This window comes from Danio aesculapii, chromosome 22 (genome assembly GCF_903798145.1).
Source record: "Danio aesculapii chromosome 22, fDanAes4.1, whole genome shotgun sequence".
Taxonomy (NCBI): domain Eukaryota; kingdom Metazoa; phylum Chordata; class Actinopteri; order Cypriniformes; family Danionidae; genus Danio; species Danio aesculapii.
In genome coordinates this window covers 8,694,896-8,714,829 of record NC_079456.1, presented here as the reverse complement: position 1 = coordinate 8,714,829, position 19,934 = coordinate 8,694,896, and the positions used below count along the sequence as shown (strand labels likewise).

Genomic DNA, 19,934 nt, shown 5'->3' with positions numbered 1-19,934 from the left:
TTCAACGTTAGATGAAGTTTATTGTGTTTCTGGCAAATGCAAATGTTGAAATTTAAGCATATGATGTTTGTCTTTCAATCATCTCAGTTCCCAATAACCTGAAACGAACAAAACAAAACAACACAAGCTCATTAATAGACTCGTAAATTGCTAATTAAAAAGAAAATACAAGCTAATGGATTGCTCTCACATCATCAATCCAGCTGATGTAGGCAGAGACACGAGAGAAGACTGTTGGCCTCTTGTAGGTATCACAACCTGCTGAGGACACGAAGCTGGTCACACCGTGGACGACGTACTGACCGCTGACCTGACAGTTCAGAGGACCACCAGAGTCACCCTAAAATAACAACAGAAAGCACAATGACATGAAATGACTTTGACACAGTAAACAGTACATAATCAGTTTCAGGGTCAATCTCACATGACATCCTGCAAGGGTACCATCACCACCGCAAATCATGGTGTTCTTCACGGTGCTTCCCCACCAATCGCTGCGAGAACAAGTATCATGGTCCACTACGGGCAGATAGGCCTGTTTCAGCTCGGCGGAAAGTGACCCACCAGCTGCATGAAGATCGCATCCGACAAGTTAAGTCAATGGAGGTCAGTAAATATAATTGATTTTAGGCTAATTTGATGAATTAAATGTCAAATTTACTCTGCGTGCGGCCCCAGCCACTGATGTAACAAGGGTTGTTGTTGGGGAGAACCTGTCCAGAGGGTGGCAGTGTGGCCAACTGCACATATGAGTTCAGAGAAGCATTGCTGGACAGTTGCAGAAGAGCAATGTCATATCTGAGGAAACAGAACAGACAGAAATCATAAATTTTCATGTTTATATAATTGTGCCTTGGCTGGGAGATTGATTGACAGCACATCAGAGCACTCATAACTCCGATATTCTATTCCCCATAACTGTCCGCCATTTTTTTCCTGCCAAATGTTGTAGAGTAACATTGGTGATTAATATGAACGATGGTGGAAATGTGCTTGTATGGGACTTGCAGACAACAGGTATCCAGAATTGCTTGGTAATATGCAATTTCTTCTTGTGTATGAAATTTATATGTTTGTGAGCACAGCCCTACCCTCATCTGTCGATCATTGGTGCTGTCACTTGACGAACTTACAACTCAATACTGATGAATACTTCTGTTATAAGACCGGCACAGCCTGCATAACTTCATAATCTGCAAACTACCCAAGGACTCGGCAGATGACAGATAAGAAGAACTAACTGCAAATTTTCTCGTATAGTTTTATAGATGCATTAGAGTTTTGTCTTGATTGAAAAGGCCACCATTTGTGCGTGTTTTGAATTTTAATTATATATAAATAATCAGAACTTGTATATCACTATACTTGTAGGCTATAGCTCTTTCCTTTTTCTAAATTTATGTTCATATCAAGAATATAGCATCCTATGCATTCGTCACACTTTATTTTGATGGTCCGTTTGTTGAATTTAGGTTACATTGCATCTACATGTCAACTAATTCTCATTAGATTATAAGCAGACTGTTAGGGTTAGTGTAAGTTGACATGTACTTGCAAAGTTTCTTATAGTCAGTTAAATGTCTGTTGAATGTCTGTATCAACAGATATTAAGCAGACAGTCTACTAACACTCAAATGAACCATCAAAATAAAGTGTTACCCATGCATTTTGCAGATCTTTGTCTGCTTCTGTCTGAAATCAGTGGACTATGTCATTTTTCCAGACATAATTCACTATTTCCCTTGGAAGTGCTCAAATTGTTAGGGGCAGTGTCATGGTTGATACTGAAAATTTGTCGGACAGAGAAGTGGGGCAGGGTTTGCGAAGAGTCAATTGCTGTCACAGTAATGTATGTAATGTTTACACACCCAGAAGACAAACTGTTGCTGTTCCAGTTGGGGTGGATATAAGCACGGCTGACGCTTATGTACTGCTCTCGACCCTCATGGTTGTAGATGTCATGGTCACCCAAGACAACACGCCAAGTTCTCGGACTGCACAGGAAACACATTCGAATACACAAGTAAGGTCTATATATTCTCCTACATCCTATTTGCTTTGATTCTGTCTTTAAAGGAGTGCTGTTGTTGTATATTATAAATATGAATGTTTTCTTAACATCTACAAACAGAAAGTCAAGGATTGATTACCTGTCAACGCAGTGGGCAGCGGTCATCACCCATCCTGGTCTGATCAGAGATCCACCACAGGTATGATAGTAGCTGCTGCCAGACAGATACTGGAGAGAGATCTGTGAAAAAGTTATACATTTTAGTTAGATATCTTAAGGGGGAAGCTGGAGAAACCCTAACCCTAAGACGTTTAGCCATAGAAGAAATGGTCATGCCCAACTGAGCCTGGTTTCTCTCTGGGTTTTTTATCCTTCACTTTCACCAATTGGTGAAGTTTTTTCCTCGCCGCTGTCGCCACTGGCTTGCATGGTTCGGGACTTGTAGAGCTGCGCAAACCACACTAAACCATTAAACCACACTGAACTAAACTAAACTGAACTTAAACTTTGAAAACTGAGTTCACTATAATCTTTTATGTGAAGCTGCTTTGACACAATCTACATTGCAAAAGCACTATAGAAATAAAGATGAAATTGAATTGAGTTGAAATTGAGACTATCTTGAACATGATAAAAATAACCCAACTTTTTAGACAAATTGTGGTAAAATACAGCTTCAGATGGTTTATTCTTGGCATTTATGGTCATAATGGTAGGGCTATGGTGACTGTAGTCAAGTGTAACCCCGGCAGTCTGACAACCACCAACTTGTTCTGAGCAAGGGCTCTAACAAGGCGGTTTTCCTGCAACAAGCCCAGTTTGAATCCGGGCCACGGCACCAATGTAACCCCATTGGTCCAACACCTACCAACCTGCTTTGAGCAGGGCTTGAATTGACAGTTACAACATGAGCACCTCTTGAGGTTTTCAATCACCAGCTGATCTCCATAACACAAGCATGTTTTCAGCTAACAAAAATATGGCCTAAGCATGTTTTGCTAATGTTCCCATTAATACTGTAAGTCAAAAAACCTCAAAATGAAAATTCTATCATCGTTTATTCTTCATCATGAAATATTTCGACTCATAAGACTGAACACAAACACAGATATACATTATGAAATCTGAGAGATCCCTCTACTAAAAGTTTATTTATTCTAAATATGCTTCAAAAATATATATGCAAAGAAACCAAAAGATAAATCCATATAAATTAAACAGTTTAGTTTTCTGAAGAGATTTGATTACTTTTTATAATCCAATTTAATGTTGATTATTCACATATCCAAATGGATCATATGGGTTTGGAACGACATGATGGAGAGGAAATGAATTTTCATCTTGCGATATACTAACTTGCTATTAAATATTACTGTCTGTATCTGCAGATTTTCAGGCTTGTTTTAAAAAGTGTTTTAAAATATTGGTTAAACATTAAAGGAATATTTTATAACTCTGCAAACATACTAAAACAAGTAGTAACATTAAAAACCCTTTTTTATTATTAATCAACCATGTTCTATTAATATGCCTAGAAAATGTCAGAAGACCATAACTGAACCTTACAACTCACTTTGGTAAGAATATTTAACCTTCATTTAACAATTAAACTGAATAAAAAAAAACTTGTTAGCTTGACTGCATTAACCTGGTACAACCATGTCCACTTACTTATTAGTTATAAATGTTTAATAAGCATTAATTTAATACATTAATATTTTAATCGATTTATTGTCAAATGTTTTACCTGCCAGGGCCAGGAGTTGGGTTTTGCCACCTCTCCACCAACAACCCTTCCCTCAATGTCTATATCTTCCAAATATCTGGGCTCAGCCAGCGCTGGACAGTAATAAAAATAAATTAATCAATCAACAAACACTTTTATCTCAAGAAATTTACATACATGTTCGATAACTTGGCTGAATGCAAATGATCTGTGATTTTTCTCCGGAGAAAGAGAGAACCATCTTACCTGATGCAGCCAGCACACTCAACAGCAGGATTCTCAGCATGTTTCCAGTCTTTCTAGACTTTCTGTACTTTAAACTTCTCCATCATCCCTATATATGTATGCCCACAAATATTCACAGCGCTAGGCAAAAACAGGTTTTCGGATGCCCACAGGTGTTTGAATCACACAGATATCAGCACTGCCAAGGCCAATGTGCCAGATATGAAATAAACTTGTTTATTCAGCTCAGGGATTGGAAATATTTTGGTCATTGAGTACCATTTTTAGCCATTATTAATGTTTCTGGTTAATCACCGTGCCATTCACCAGTCACATGCACACACCAACACTTATTTTCCCTGCTGTATGCGCGTGTGAACGAAGTATTGAACATGTCATGTTTATTTCCTGGGAATAATCTTTCTAAAGGTGCTGTTGACATGGAATTGAATCAGATTTTGGTAAAACCTAAACAAAACAGACATAAAAAAAAAAACAGTGAAATGACACACGGAGAAAATACTGAAAAACTGAAATGTACAGTATTTATTACTTTTGTATAAACGTCTTTTTTTGGTGATGGCAGCTGAAAGACGTCTCTTATATGGAGAATGAACTCACATGCATTGCTCAGCTGCTAGTTTCAAAAAATCTTCATGGCTCTGCTGGTCTCGTCTATTAAATCTAATCTTTAATTTGTATTTTCAATTGAATTCAAGTCAGGTGATTGGCTGGACCATTAAAGCAGCTTTGCTTGGCTGTGTTTTGGATCATTGTCTTGCTGAAATGTCCACCCTGGTTTTATCTTCATCATCCTGCTAATGTAGACGTTGGACTGAAGCAGCTAATATTCATTTACAATGATGAAGGGCGGAGGGTTGCTGAAGAACTACTGAGAAATTTCAGCTGCTGTCTGGGCTTTCACTGCCTTTCTACACCTCTCTTTCTTCATGTGTTCAGTACTTTTTTACCTGTGTCACTTCATTTTATTACACATAACTTCATTTTTAATTTAATTAGCTTAGTTTTCTTTGCATATGTGGATTTCTTTGGTTGTTATCAACATCCGGTGAACATTTCAAGTCAATAGAACCTTTATAAATAATTTCTGAGAAAAATGTTGCCATGTCTAATACTTATTTTCCCCGCTGTATGTCATTAGATTCTGACCACCCATGTGAAAATCTGCATGACCTGCTTTAGCCCACAAAACAGGCATTGAATTATGGAGGCATGAGGGGGCTTATAATGGATGAGCAGAGGGTCTTGGGCACATGACCAGATGAGCCCTTGCTAACAATTTCTTGAAATGGCCACAACTATAGACCACCTAAAGGCAGATCCACCATAGACAACTGCTCTAGTCACTCCCAAGTATGCCAAGAGTGGTCCAGTTACTGCAAAGGAAATTAAGCCTCTTCCAGTCTCCCCCGAGTAAGCCAAGATTGTTCCAATCATTCCCAAGTAGGCCAAGATGGTCCCAGTAACTCCAGACTTCGCCAAGACTGTTCAAGTTACTCCAGACTTAGTCAAAACTGTTCAAGTTACTCCAGAGACAGCCAGACTGTTCCAGTCACTTCTGAGTCAGTCAAGATTCTTCCAGTCACTCGAGAGACAGCCAAGATTGTTCCAGTCAGTCTCAAAAGTGACTGGAACAGATTTGGTTGACTCAAGAATGACTGGAACAACCTTGGCTGTCTCTCGAGTGACTGATTTGGTTGACTCAAGAAAGCCAAGGTTGTTCCAGTCATTCTTGAGTCAACCAAATCTGTTCCAGTCACTCTCGAGACTGACTGGAACAATCTTGGCTGTCTCTCGAGTCACTGGAAGAATCTTGACTGACTCATGAGTGACTGGAACAGATTTGGTTGACTCAAGAATGACTGGAAGAATCTTGGCTTTCTTGAGTCAATCAAATCTGTTCCAGTCACTCCTGAATCAGTGAAGATTCTTCCAGTCACTCGAGAGACAGCCAAGATTGTTCCAGTCATTCTTGAGTCAACCAAATCTGTTCCAGTCACTCTCGAGACAGCCAAGATTGATCTAGTCACTCCAAAAATAGCTAAGATCCTTCCAGTCGCCCCAGAGACAGCCAAGATTGCAGGATATACGTATAAGTTATAAAGTACAATTATAGAAAAACTACTGGTAATATTTACAGATGGATGTACTATGAACATTAGATTAACAATAGATGAATGTACTGTTGAAGTCAGAATTATTAGCCCCCCTTTGAATTTTTTTTTCTTTTTAAAATATTTCCCAAATTATGTTTAACAGAGCAAGGAAATTTTCACAGTATGTCTGATAATATTTTTTCCTCTGGAGAAAGTCTTATTGGTTTTATTTCGGCCAGAATAAAAGCAGTTTTAATTTTCTTTAAAACCATTTTAGGGGCAAAATTATTATATTTATATTATATTATATTATATTATATTTAAGCTATTTTTGTTTTCAATAGTCTACAGAACAAACCATCTATATACAATAACTTGCCTAATTACCCTAACCTGCCTAGTTAACCTAATTAACCTAGTTAAGCCTTTAAATGTCACTTTAAGCTGTATAGAAGTGTCTTGAAAAATATCTAGTCAAATATTATTTACTGTCATCATGACAAAGAGAAAATAAATCAGTTATTAGAAATGAGTTATTAAAACTATTATGTTTAGAAATGTGTTGAAAAAAATCAGCTCTCCGTTAAACTGAAATTGGGGGAACAAATAAACAGGGGAACTAATAATTCAGGGGGGCTAATAATTCTGACTTCAACTGTATGTACAGGTTGCTATTACTAATCAGAGGTATGCAGATATGAACATAAATACAAATGTATATGTACAGTGGGTATGTACACTTCAAATGAATTAGTGTAGTGATTATGGGGAGTATAAGTTATGAGGAGAGTGTGGGGTGTATGAGGGGGGCAAAAGAGTCAGTGGGGGGCAGAGGGGAGACAGTTCTGGGGAAAAAGCTGGAGAGAAAGAACAACAATACACTTTTAAAACTCATCTTTTTACGCAGAGGTTGATATTAAATACTGTCTGTGTTTTAATATACATCAAAATATTGAAATACAACTCTAAGTACATCTCTCTTTAGGTTGGTCAAGCATCATTATAATTTAGCCTATATTTCATCCACAATACCACTCAGGAGTAAAATAGATTTTTTTTCAGGCACTGAGCTGGGGAGCTCATTAATATTCATGTTCTAAATATTCATGTTCATAAATATTAATATTCAATTTATTTAACGATTAACATCATCTTAATAGTCTTAAAAATATTCAGAAGCAGTCTAAGATTAGATGTGAAGTTTATTGTATTACTGGCAATAGCAGATGTTAAATGTGGGAAAACGGGATTCTGTCTTTTATCTCCTCACTTCTCGGAAATGATCTGAAATGAACAAAATAAAACAAACTACATAAATATCACAAATAGCCATAAACATGAGCTAATAAAGCTAACTTACGTGATTTATCCAGCTGATGTAGGCAGACACACGCGTGAAGACTGTTGGCTTCTTGTAGGTATTGCAACCCGATGAAGCTATAAAACAGTTCACGCCATGGACGACATACTCACCATTGAACAGACAGTTCAGAGGACTGCCGGAGTCACCCTAAATGAGCATGATAGAAATCAGAATGACATATTTACAGCTAAATTAAATCAATCTGATGTGTTTGAGGGTCAGTCCTTCTTACATGACATGAAGACATGTGGGTGGTGCCGCCAGCGCAAATCATGGTCTCCTTCATTATGCTTCCCCACCAGTCACTATGAGAGCAAGTTTCGTAGTCAACCACAGGCAAATAGGCCTGTTTCAGCTGAGCGGAAAGCGAACCACCAGCTGCATGAAGATCACATTCATGAGACGAGAGAGAAATCAGTCATGAATCAGTAAATATCAAAGACTGAGCTGTGGCATTTCAAGTCAAACTTACTCTGCGTGCGGCCCCAGCCAGTGAGGTAACATGTGTGGCCGTAGGGCAGAATCTCTCCAGAGGATGGCAGTGTGGCCACCTGCACGTATGAGCTCAGAGTGGCATCGATGGACAGATGCAGAAGAGCAATATCATATCTGTGGGAAAACAAACACACAATGAATAGACATAACAGTCTGCGATATATTGTCTGATGCTATAGAGGGAGCTACAACTCCTTATTTAAATTTTGCATGTGTAACTGAAGAAGTGCAGTACTTTTAAGTGCAACATTTAAAATCCGTGTGAACCCTAAAGCCGCAGTCACACTAGAGTTAGAACATGTGAAATTCGGTCGTATTGTCATGCGAAAAGAGGCGAGATTAAACAAGATGATGGGACACCGATAAAAGGGGCGATTGCCTCATATTTTAAATTTCCGAATGTACAGAGGTCACGTTTTGATCTTCTATTGGTGTAACACATTCATGCAATGCAGATTTGCAGATTATCATAATTCAGCAATCTTGGACTTTGAAGCTTGCATTTCTATTCTGACACATACGCATACATATGAATGGAAGTCAATGGGTCGAAAAGTGCTGTGTGACCATGGTTTCAGTTTCTGCAGACTCTTATTGCATCATGGGAACGTATTTCCAACTGAAACCGTATGTTGAGTTTTATTTTTGAGCTTTTCCTCTTATCTTTCACTCACAGCAAACTAATGGTTGAAGTGGCGTAGCTAAGCAGATATTGTCCAAGCTGTCAAACCAGCCTGATCTCACGAAGAAACATACCTATAGTGGCTAATTCGTATAAATACAAAGAGTTCAGCCATACCAAAATGTACAATCTCAACCCTGCCCCAAACCCAACCGTCATCGGATGATAAGCGAATCGTACTAAAACTTACGAATGAGATCATACGAGTTCATATGAATTAGCCACTGAATCAAAAAGTTACGAATTGCCATGAGATGTGTTCATTGGAGAAGAGCTGCCTTTCCAGAGCAGGAGCAAAGGGTTGAATTTTTATTGAGGATAACCAAAACTGTTATTTTTTCAGTGGATTACTTGCACAGATTACTTGTTAAATGTAAGGCAAGGCCTTAAAACCAGTTTAAGAAGAAAGACAAAAATAGTGTGATCTGTCGGTTGTAGCACAGTGCTAATAATGTTGGCTAGTAAAGCAAATATTGTACATTTCACGAGTTCACACTTGCAATCATTTCAGAATAAAGCGTATTTGGCGTGCTGTCCGGGGAGAGGGCTCTGAGCTCGGGGAGACACCCCAACTGGAGTTATTCCCCTTATCAGGAAACAGAGAGGAATTGGGATTCGAGTGAAGTATCTAGCCCGGCCCCAGAATGCTCCCCCCGGGATTGTAATGCTTAAGAGGTGAGGTGTTGGGGTGGTGGAGGGATGCTAAAGTCGTAAGATGCTGCAGGTAAGACAGCTTTGGTATATATAGGGGTTTGGTCAAGAACTGATTGGATAATAGAATAATTGTCAATGACGTATTTGATACTGAAATTTCTGCGCGTGCTCCTCCTGATATTTGTTTACAAAACATCACTTTGATTTAGAATCAGGAATCAGTCAGAATCAAGCATTTCACAGAATCAAACTGCAAAGAATGCTTTTTTTAATTAAAGCTTTTGTCCCATTTCTAGTCCAAATATCTAAACATTCTTAAGTCAAGAAGCGTTTTCTAGACAAGCAAAAAATATTCTTATATTCTCTCAAAATAATCTGCCAATGGGGTAAGAAAAATAATCTAGTTTTTCTTTTTGACACACGATTATTTTACTTGGTTTAAGGAAAAAATCGTAATTTTGACATAGTTTTTGCTTGTCTAGAAAATGCTTCTTGATTTGAGAATTTGTAGATATTTGGACTAGAAACAAGACAAAATATTTAAGAAAGAAAAAAATTCTGCAGTGAAACTTTAAAGATTTATATAGTCGAGAAAGTTGCGCGATATAATCAAGACATTTGTGGTTATATTGACTGTTAGTTGTGTCCCCACAGTCATGCATATATTGTGTATGTCATATTCACACACCCATCTCCTGTGTTGTTGTTCCAGTTGGGGTGGATGTAGACGTCCTTGACACTTATGTACTGCTCGGGACCCTCATGAGTGTAGATGTCGTGGTCACCCAAGGCAACACTCCATATTCTGGAACTGCACAGAACACACATTTGGAAGCAAATTGGTAGACTGGTATCTTAGTTCTTTGTGTTCAGTTTTTAAAATGTTCATGTTTGCGAATCGATATCTACAAATTTATTACATTTCGACGCAGTGTGCGGCAACCATCACCCATCCTGGTCTGATCAGAGTCCCACCACAATAATGACGGTATTTTCCACCATATTGGTACTGGAGAGAGATCTGAAGAAAGAGACATGATTTTAGCTTAAAAACTCCTTTTTAAATTACTTTTCCATATTATCTGAAACAAGTAGCAACATTTAACAAGTTTCAGAAAAAAATGTTGCATGACCTATATAAAATATATATTAAACAATCTGAGAGCACTATAGACCAGAAACTCTGAAATCCCCGCTCATCAATGACGATCTCATCCTCATTAGCATAGGACCTCAGTCTTGTTTTTGAACCTGCCACTATGCTGACACATAGGCATTTGTAACTCCACTCTCTTTTGGAAAGAGCACAATCTCAGTTGAATTTAAAGAGACAGTCACCAAAACAGCACAATTAGGATCAAAGCCTAAAAGAGGAAGTTTCAAAGAGTTATAAAACATTATTTGTCGGGTATTTTGAGCTGAAATTTCACCCACACAGACACACACATGCACTCTCTCTCTCTCTCTCTCTCTCTCTCTCTCTCTCTCTCTCTCTCTCTCTCTCTCTCTATAATAATAATACTGATCCTTTTAGTTGCAGAAAGCTAGTTATAAAAAGAGGGTTGACATTTAAGATTATTATTGTGAAAAATATCATACCTGCCAGGGCCAGGAGTGGGGTTTTGCAATCTCTCCACCAATAACCCTCTCCTCAATGGCCAGATCCTCCAGATATCTGGGCTCAGTCAGCGCTGGACAGAAAAACACAATTAGACATGTTAGGGTTGTAACTTTGTCATTGGAACCTTAGTATTTTTAACATGTAAATGCACACAGTTCATTTCTCAGCTAAAGGAGAGAAACATCTCACCTACAGCGGCCAGCACACTCAACAACAGGATCCTCAGCATGTTTACTGTCTGTCTAAACTTTCTGCACACTGCCATGACACTTATATACCCACAGACTTCCTCTGCGCTGAATAGAACAGATTGTCTGATGCCCACAGGTGTCTGAATCACACAGATTTCATCACTGCCAAGGCCGGTGTGCCAACAAATAAGGCAAAATTAACTTTTTTTTAATCTAGCTCAAGGGTCAAAACATTTTCCTTTTTTAATTTCCATGCAGCCAAAATGGCAATAAAATACATTAAAGCATGGATCTATTCTGCCTTGTTTGAACAGTTCAGTGTGCAGGTATAAAGGTGATGGTAAATAGTTTCTTTCCACACTTTGGATGTTTTATTCTGCATTCAAGTCCTCAATCAAGTAACAAACGTGCATCCAGGCAGTTGTTTTTTACAGAATAAAGCAGCCTGAAGCAAGCGGAGCACTGTTGTATAAGACTGAAGGGATTTATTCTGTGAAACAATTGCCTAGATGTACTTTATCCCACTTATTACACAAAACAGGAAACATAGACACAAAACAGTGTTCTGAGCCGTAATGCTGTAGTTTAATAATTCTTGAATTAAATAAACAAAGAAGGCTGAATGAAGCATACACTAACCTATAAATATCATTCAGTCACAAGATGTTGCCAAACAGTCAAAAACAGATAAGAGACAGACAAGCATACATGTGATCATGATGATTCCAATTTCCCAGATGAACCTGTGTTAGTTTTAGCGGTTGTTATCAGGGAATAACATACTTTGGAATCTCATGACTGACCAATCAGAATGCAGTTTTCCAGACAACCATGTAAGAAGATGAATAATAAAATGCGTTCAAGTCACTTTCATCAACACAAGATTGTGATGTACCTACTACCTGTGTCGACTGTCAGCGGGCCAAAATGCATTGTCATACCAAAGCCCCTTTAGAATCTTTCCACCTACCAGAAAGATGATTTGACCATGTAATGTGGACATAGTCTGTCCTCTTCCCCCCTTTCATGGTTGATAGAAAAAATCATTGGCCTGAGGTTGTGCCCCTTTTGTCTATTGTTTATGCTGAGGTGACAAGGGGGCATTTATTGCCATCTGGATGACCCGCTTTGGCACACCTTCAGACATATGAGGACATATGCATCTCCACCTTACTACTGCATATCAACCACAGGCTAGTAGACTCTGAGCGTTTCTACAAGGTGATGACAGCTGCTTTTGGGCCAGCCTCAAGGACAGCAACTGGTTAGACAGAGTGCCATGGGTTATGCTGGGCAACAGGACTGTGGCTAAGGAGGACATCCAGGCCTCATCAGCTCAGCTGGTTTACGGCCAGCCACTGCGGTGCCAGGTGATTTATTTATTTTTTTTCAAGTACTTGATCAGCTTCGGTTCAACATGCTACATTACTGGACAATGCAAAGCTTTTTACACCAGCCCTAACTTCCCATCATGGCCTTCCTCACTCTAACATCCCCTCTGGGCTTCAGTCAGCAGGCATGTTTTCATTTGGCAGAATGCTCACAGGGGATCTCTACACCCGTCCTATGAGGGTCCCTTTCAGGTTGTTGAGGCAGGGAGTAAACGTTTTGTGGTGGACATGGCTGGCAAACGGGAGTGAGTTTTAGTCAACTGCCTTAAACCAACTCACTTGGATGTGTTTATGCCTATTCATTTGGCAAAACCCCTACAAAACAGAGACCCCCCCACCAGCTGCACCTTCCCCCCTCAGGCCCTCGCCACAGTCCCTTTACCCATGATATAACAGGGCTCAGAGTTCTGCTTCTGCTGACAAGTCACATGTAGCCCCGGGGTGGCGGAACCGCAGTGGTCATTTAATCCGCCCACCTCGCTGTTGACTTTTCGTTTGATATGATTATTTCTGGGGGGATGTGTGTGGCGATACAGGTATACACACATAATTCCTTTTAGTACATAATTCACCATAGTTTATATGTGTCATTTTATACTGTTCTTTCAGGAAACATTTGCTGCCAGTAAGTTGTAGGGTCTTTGTAATCACAATCACTTGTTTGTTGCTCAGTGTTTAGCTCAAGATTTCTTTTCCCCTTTGAGGACCCTAGTGTTGTGTTAGACGTTGTTTGTTTTAGGGTTCATGGGAGATTGTGGTTACTGTAGAGCGCCATATTGTTTGTGGCAGTTAAAAAAAGGAAGAAAAATACAAATAAAAAAATGTGTCTGTGAAGATTTATTGACCCTTTCTACAATGTCAATATATTCAATTGCATTTTTGACGTGTTTTTGATGTTGGTTTGACAGCAAGACCCCAACCCCCCCGTTTCCCCCTAAATATACAAGGGCGCCTGTATACTACAATTACTATTACAGTTGTTACAAATCCATTGAACTCAGTACATGTTAATGTTTTCTAGTGTGTTTCGGGACATTTTCCATGTTCCTTTCCATTACGATTTCTTAGGTACAAGAAAAGATCCAAAGTTTTTTGTTTTTTTAAAACCATTATAATATCCACTACATTGTAACTGAACTGCAAATGCTTGTTCTGTGAGTGTTTTCTATTTATTTTATTTTATTTTCTTTATTTTTTTCAGTTCAGGTGCTCAACATTCGTTCGGAGAACTCCAAATGCAGACGACTGCTAAAACTGATCTGGTTGACGCAAACAGCAGGTAATCGACCAATAAAGCCTAAATCGAGTCCAATAAAGCCTTGCATAGTTAAGCTACAATGACAGCCAAAAGCAGCTCTCCACCAGCCATTTGTTTACAGCTTTTCAGAACACAAAATTCCTTTTTTGTTATTTTATCATGAAATTTGCTGTGTATGTTTGTATTAGGCAACAAAAATCCGTCGACTCCTAAGTCTTCAATATAAGTGTTTAATGCACATTTCTGCATTGTGTCATGTCACTCAGCTCTTACTGTCAAGAGAAGAAAACAATGCACTTTTTTAAACACATCTTTTTACACAGAGGTACAACTCTAAGTGCATCTCTCTTTAGGTTGGTCAAGTTGATTCATTCATTTATTTATTTTGTACTGCTTTTCCGGATCCGGGTTGGACAGCTGTCTTAGGCAGCTGTCTTAGGAGAGAACTGCAGACTTTCCTTTTCCAGACACTTCCTCCAGCTCCTCTGGGAGGATCCCGAGGTGTTTCCAGGCCAACCAAGAGACATAGTCCCTCCAGCGTGTCCTGGGTCTCCCCCAAGGCCTCCTCCCGGTGGAACATGCCTGGAACACCTCCCTAGGTAGGTGTCCAGGAGGCATCTGAAACAGATGCCTGAGCCACCTCAGCTGACTTCTGTCATGTGAAGGAGCAGCAGCTCTACTCTGAGCTCCTCCCGGGTGACAGAGCACCTTACCCTATCCATAAGGGTGCATCCTGCCACCCTGCGTAGGAAACTCATTTAAGCCGATTGTCCTTTCTGTCATGATTCAAAGCTCATGACTATAGGTGAGAGTAGGAAAGTAGATTGACCGGTAAATCAAGAGCTTTGCCTTTCTGCTCAGCTCCTTCTTTACCTCAACGGACTGATACATCGATTCCACTTCAGTTTAAAATATTTACCAAGGCACAAACTCAGTTTCTTAAAATGTTATTTTGACACATGAGATATGTTTATTTTACACATTTATTTCAGAGCACATCACGGTGTGTGTGTGTGTGTTTAAGTGAGAGTGCAGGCACGACCATTCCAAATATGGTCAATATGGACCTTCTGATTCTAGGGTTATATTCAGAGCTAATAAATGAGCATGTAAATCCATTTCAGGAGAATTTTTGCACTTATCTAAGCCACATGCCTACTATATACTGTAGGTGTCAGATAAAAAATATATATTGAATCAAAGCACTGCATGGCACCAAAGCGTTATAATTTATTTGACTTGATTAAATGAAGACACATCATCTTAATCATTCTAAAAAATATTCAGAAGCAGTCTAAGATTAGATGTGAAGTTTATTGTGTTACTGGCAATAGCAGATGTTAAATGTGGGAAAACGGGATTCTGTCTTTTATATCTTCTCCGTTCTCGTACATGATCTGAAATGAGCAAAATAACACAAACTCCATAAATATCAAACACTGGCTTATAATGACAATACAACCCAAAGAAGCTAACGTACGTGATTTAGCCAGCTGACATGGTATGACACACGTGTGAAGACTGTTGGCTTCTTGTAGGTATTGCAGCCCGATGAAGACACAAAACTGGTCACTCCATGGACGACATACTCACCATTGAACAGACAGTTCAGAGGACTGCCAGAGTCACCCTAAAAGAACATGACAGACGTCAAAATGACATATTTTATAGCAAAATGAAATGACTTCTGATGTGTTTGAGGGTCAGTCTTTCTCACATGACATGCAGACATGTGGGTGGTGCCGCCAGCACAAATCATTCTGTCCTTCACTGAGCTTCCCCACCAGTCACCCTGAGAGCAGGTTTCGTGGTCAACCACAGGCATATAGGCCTGTTTCAGCTGAGCGGAAAGCGAACCACCAGCTGCATGAAGATCACATCCATAAAAAAAGGAGAGAAATAATTAATGAATCATTTAATATCAAAGACTGAGCTGTGGCATTTCAAGTTAAACTTACTCTGCGTGCGGCCCCAGCCAGTGATGTAACATGTGTGGCCGAAAGGCATAATTTCTCCATAGGATGGCAGTGTGGCCTTCTGCACGTACGAGCTCAGAGTGGCATCGATGGACAGATGCAGAAGGGCAATATCATTTCTGGAAAAAACACACACAATAATAGACATTACAGTCTGCAATTTAATGACAGATGCTATAGAGGGAGCTACAACTTCATAATCATTTATTCACTTTCCTTCAGCTTAGTCCTTAATTTATCAAAGGTCACTACAGCGGAATGAACCACCAACTAGCATATGCTTTATGCAGCGGATGGTCATTCAGCCGCAGCCCATTAGTGAGAAACACACATACACTCTCACATTCACACACACTCATACACTGCGGCCAATTTAAATCATCCAATTCCCCTTTCACAAGTTCAGACTTAGCTGATCATTGATTTTAAAGCGTGTTTGGCATGCTGTCCTGGGAGAGAGCCCTGAGCTCATAAGATGACAGGGGCTCCCTCCCATTTGCAAGAAGAAAGGGGAGTTTGAGCTCAGGTAGATCTCGAGAACTCCCCTACTGTAGTAGCTAATGAACAGGTAGAGATTGCTCTTAAGAGATAACTACTTACTAGGAGCATGTCTATGGTGCTGATTTGGATTAGTCAATTAACTTAAGTTGCATGTTTTGGGGGAAACCTGGGGGAAACCCACGTGAGCAAGGGGAGACTTTGTAAACTCCGCACAGAAACGTCAGCTGGCTTGGTAAGGACTAGAACCAGTGACGATCTTGCTGTGAGGCAACAGTGCTAACCACTGGTCCAGCGTGCCACCCATCTAGGAATAGGGGAGGAGTAGGGGTGGAAGGGTGGATTCTTCAAAACAAAGATGGCTGTCATATGGAACTTAGGGAATTTATAGTGGCTGAGGAATCATCTGATTGGTGAATCATAAATTGGATAAGGCAGGACCGGCCGCAAGCAATCATAAGCACGTGATCCTCTTAAAGTCAGTTTATAAATAAACTTAACGTCTTTGAACTGTGGGGGAAACCAGAGCACCTGGAGGAAACCTACGCCACCACGGGGACAACATGCAAACTCCCCACAGAAATGCCAAACTGGAACTCGAACCAGCGACATTCTTGCTGTGAGGCAACAATGCAAACCACCGAGTCACCGTGCTGCCTTACAACTCCATAGTACAGTTTGCATGTGGACTAAAGAAGTACAGTATTTTTTAAATGCAACATTTAAAATCCATGTGAACCATAAAGCCTGAGTCACATTAGAGTTTGTGCATGCGGAATTGTGGCGTATGGTCATGCGAAAAGGGGCGGGATTAAACAAGATGACGAATCACTCAGTGCTCCATATTTTAAGTTTCAAAATTTACAAAGAGGTTCTGATCCTTTAGTGTAACGCATACACATAATGGAAATTCGCAGATCATCATAATTCGGGAATCCGTGGACTTTGAAGCTTGCATTTTTGTTCTGGCAAATGCGCATACATATGAATGGAAGTCAATGGAGCAAAAACTGCCATGGATTAAGTTCCTGCAGACACTTATTAAAGTATAGTAACTTATTTGTGACTGAAACTGAATATTGAGTTTGACGAAGCAAAGTGCTAAAATTATGTGCTAGTATTTTAAATTTTGATTTGTATGCGGTCTTCAATTCAGAATGAAGCATTTCACAGAATCAAGCTGTACAGATTTGTATAGTCAAGAATCTTGTGCTATCAAGACATTTGTCTTAATATTGACTGTTAGTTGTGTCCCCACAGTCATGTATATATTGTGTATGTCATATTCACACACCCATTTGCGACGTTGTTGGGGTTCCAGTTGGGGTGGATGAAGACACCCTTGACGCTTATGTACTGCTCGGGACCCTCGTGAGTGTAGATGTCGTGGTCACCCAAGGCAACACTCCATATTCTGGAACTGCACAGAACACAAATTGAAAAAAGCTAATTGGTAGACTGATTTTCTGTGACTGAGGTCTTTGAGTTTAGTTTGTGTTTTGCCAGTTGAAATCTACAAATTTATTACGTGTCGACGCAATGGGCAGCAACCATCACCCATCCTGGTCTGATCAGAGTCCCACCACAGTAATGATGGTATTTTCCACCAGATTGGTACTGGAGAGATATCTGAAGAAAGATACATGATTTTAGCTAAAATGTTTTTGAATATTATCTGAACATTCAGAAACAATAGTTTAACAGTTAACAAAAGATTCAGAAAAAAAGTTCAATAACCTATATACAAGTATATAAACTAATCTGACAGCATTATAGACCAGAAAACTCTGAAAGCCCTGCTCATAATGCTGCGTTCACACCAGACGTGGAAGAAGCGTCAAGCGCGAGTGATTTACATGTTAAGTCAATGCAAAGACACGAATAGACATCCTGCGGCACGATATGCACAAATGAGGAGGCACGAATGAACTGGCGCAAGTTGAGCATTTTGCATGAGTGCACAGGTTTTGCACGAATCGCTCAAGTTGGAAAATCTGAACTTCAGCGGACATTCACGCCGCATTAACCAGGAACTTTCACTTGTAGGGGCTTGCTTATGACGTAGTCCTAAGAAGTCCTGCCCATGACGTGAATCTGCATCTATTGTGAAGTGAATTTGACATGCGAATGAAGTGGATTTGACATGCGAATGAAGTGAGTAAACTCAAAATGTTTACGCATCTATTTACATGTGAATACCGCGATTTATCCACGCTTACCGCGTCTGGTGTGAACAGCATTAGTGACGATCTCTCCCTCTTCAGCATAGGACCTCAGTCTTGTTTTTGAATCTGTCGCTATGCTGACACATAGGCATTTGTAGTTCTGCCCTCTTTTGGAAAGAGCACATTTTCATTTGAATTTAAAGCGACAGTGACCAAAACGGCACGATCATAGGATCAAAACCTAAAATGGTCAGTTTCAAAGAGTCGTAAAACATTATTTGTGGGGTATTTTGGGCTGAAACTTCATATACACGCTCTATAGGTTCTTTACGGGATAAAATTTGTCCTTTTAGTTGTAGAAAGCTAGCTAGTAAAAGTTTAGTTATTGAGATTTAAAGTATTAATGTGGAAAATATCGTACCTGCCAGGGCCAGGAGTGGGGTTTTGCGATCTCTCCACCAATAACCCTCTCCTCAATGGCCAGATCCTCCAGATATCTGGGCTCAGTCAGCACTGGACAGAAAAACACAATTAGACATGTTAGGGTTGTAACTTTGTCATTGGAACCTCAGTATTTTTAACATGTAAATGCACACAGTTCATTTCTCAGTTGAAGGAGAGAAACATCTCACCTACAGCGACCAGCACACTCAACAACAGGATCCTCAGCATGTTTGCTGTCTGTCTAAACTTTCTGCACTCTGCCATGACACTTATATACCCACAGACAGCTCTGAATAGAACAGATTTGTCTGATGCCCACAGGTGTCTGAATCACACAGATTTCATCACTGCCAGGGCCAGTGTGCCAAAATAGAGCAAAATAAACTTGTTTATCTAGCTCAGGGGTCAAAATATTGTCCTTGAACTGCCTTTTATAATCACCATGCCACCAGAGTTTGCCAGATTTAACATGTAACCATTCTGCCTTGTTTTTACAGTTCAGGCTGCTGGTGTTGGTGATGATTTTCTCACTACACATTGGATGTTTTATTCTGCATTCACATCCTCAATTAAGTTGACACATAAGGGATAAAGTACATTCAAGGGATAAAGCGGAGCACCGTTGTGTAAGACTGAAGGCATTTATTCTGTGAAAACAGTCACCTAGATGTACTTTATTCTGCTTATTACACAAACCAGTAAACATAGACCAATTGTTGTTCTGAGCCGTAATATTTTATATATATTTTTTTAAGTAACAGAAATGAAAACAGCTGAATGGAGGATATACTAACCTACATATTAATCAGTCACAAGATGGCGGTAAACAGTCAAAGACCAATAAGAGACAGACAGGCATATACATACATGTATGATCAAAATTATTTCAATTACCCAGATACTATTGTTTGTTTTAGCGGTTGTTAAACAGCCATGTAATAAGTCACTTTCATCGACACACGACTGTGTTGTACCTACTTTGATAAATAACAAGACAATACAGCAGGGTTTGTTAACTTTTCCTTATAGAAAGAGTTATAGAAGAGTTGTTTTGACAGCCCAGTGTTGACTTTGTATTCGTATGTAAGTGAATCAGTGATTCTGCCATGTTTCTTAC

At 39.6% G+C, this 19,934-nt stretch overlaps 3 protein-coding genes across 4 annotated transcripts; all 3 read right to left on the bottom strand.

Moving 5' to 3' along the window:
* Window positions 1–4,094, bottom strand: LOC130215534 (elastase-1-like). Of its 2 annotated transcripts, XM_056447360.1 has the most exons (8): window positions 3,984–4,094; window positions 3,759–3,850; window positions 2,151–2,251; window positions 1,869–1,994; window positions 662–798; window positions 425–567; window positions 191–340; window positions 1–98 (listed from the first exon to the last, which is right to left on the bottom strand). In XM_056447360.1, the coding sequence occupies exons 1-8, from the start codon at window positions 4,021–4,023 to the stop codon at window positions 84–86; spliced, it is 804 nt and encodes a 267-aa protein (XP_056303335.1). In that variant the 5' UTR covers window positions 4,024–4,094; the 3' UTR covers window positions 1–83. The 2 variants fall into 2 exon arrangements, with proteins under 2 accessions (XP_056303335.1, XP_056303334.1); XM_056447359.1 differs by lacking the exon at window positions 1–98 and having other exon boundaries at window positions 173–340.
* Window positions 4,095–7,263: 3,169 nt separating this feature from the next.
* LOC130215533 (elastase-1-like) lies at window positions 7,264–11,165 on the bottom strand. The gene is made up of 8 exons (XM_056447358.1): window positions 11,084–11,165; window positions 10,873–10,964; window positions 10,194–10,294; window positions 9,962–10,084; window positions 7,915–8,051; window positions 7,675–7,820; window positions 7,440–7,589; window positions 7,264–7,363 (listed from the first exon to the last, which is right to left on the bottom strand). Exons 1-8 carry the CDS (start codon window positions 11,157–11,159, stop codon window positions 7,346–7,348), a joined length of 843 nt encoding a protein of 280 aa, XP_056303333.1. The 5' UTR covers window positions 11,160–11,165; the 3' UTR covers window positions 7,264–7,345.
* A 3,864-nt stretch (window positions 11,166–15,029) lies between these two features.
* cela1.1 (chymotrypsin like elastase family member 1, tandem duplicate 1) lies at window positions 15,030–19,054 on the bottom strand. Its single transcript, XM_056447361.1, has 8 exons — window positions 19,006–19,054; window positions 18,795–18,886; window positions 17,737–17,837; window positions 17,503–17,628; window positions 15,693–15,829; window positions 15,452–15,597; window positions 15,215–15,364; window positions 15,030–15,131 (listed from the first exon to the last, which is right to left on the bottom strand). Exons 1-8 carry the CDS (start codon window positions 19,043–19,045, stop codon window positions 15,075–15,077), a joined length of 849 nt encoding a protein of 282 aa, XP_056303336.1. The 5' UTR covers window positions 19,046–19,054; the 3' UTR covers window positions 15,030–15,074.
* Between the last annotated feature and the right edge of the window lie 880 nt (window positions 19,055–19,934).

Excerpts from the sequence above, each read along its gene's own strand:
- LOC130215533 (XM_056447358.1), bottom strand. The coding sequence starts at position 11,159 with ATGGCAGTGTGCAGAAAGTTTAGACAGACAGTAAACATGCTGAGGATC. Across the intron at positions 10,965-11,083 it reads GAGTGTGCTGGCCGCTGTAG|CGCTGACTGAGCCCAGATAT; the intron begins GTGAGATGTTTC and ends TTTTCTGTCCAG. Across the intron at positions 10,295-10,872 it reads CCCACTCCTGGCCCTGGCAG|ATCTCTCTCCAGTACCAATA; the intron begins GTATGATATTTT and ends CTCTTTCTTCAG.
- LOC130215534 (XM_056447359.1), bottom strand. The coding sequence starts at position 4,023 with ATGCTGAGAATCCTGCTGTTGAGTGTGCTGGCTGCATCAG. Across the intron at positions 2,252-3,758 it reads CCAACTCCTGGCCCTGGCAG|ATCTCTCTCCAGTATCTGTC; the intron begins GTAAAACATTTG and ends ACTTTTTCACAG. Across the intron at positions 1,995-2,150 it reads GCTGCCCACTGCGTTGACAG|TCCGAGAACTTGGCGTGTTG; the intron begins GTAATCAATCCT and ends TTTCCTGTGCAG.
- cela1.1 (XM_056447361.1), bottom strand. The coding sequence starts at position 19,045 with ATGCTGAGGATCCTGTTGTTGAGTGTGCTGGTCGCTGTAG. Across the intron at positions 17,838-18,794 it reads CCCACTCCTGGCCCTGGCAG|ATATCTCTCCAGTACCAATC; the intron begins GTACGATATTTT and ends ATCTTTCTTCAG. Across the intron at positions 15,132-15,214 it reads ATGTCAGCTGGCTAAATCAC|ATCATGTACGAGAACGGAGA; the intron begins GTACGTTAGCTT and ends TGCTCATTTCAG.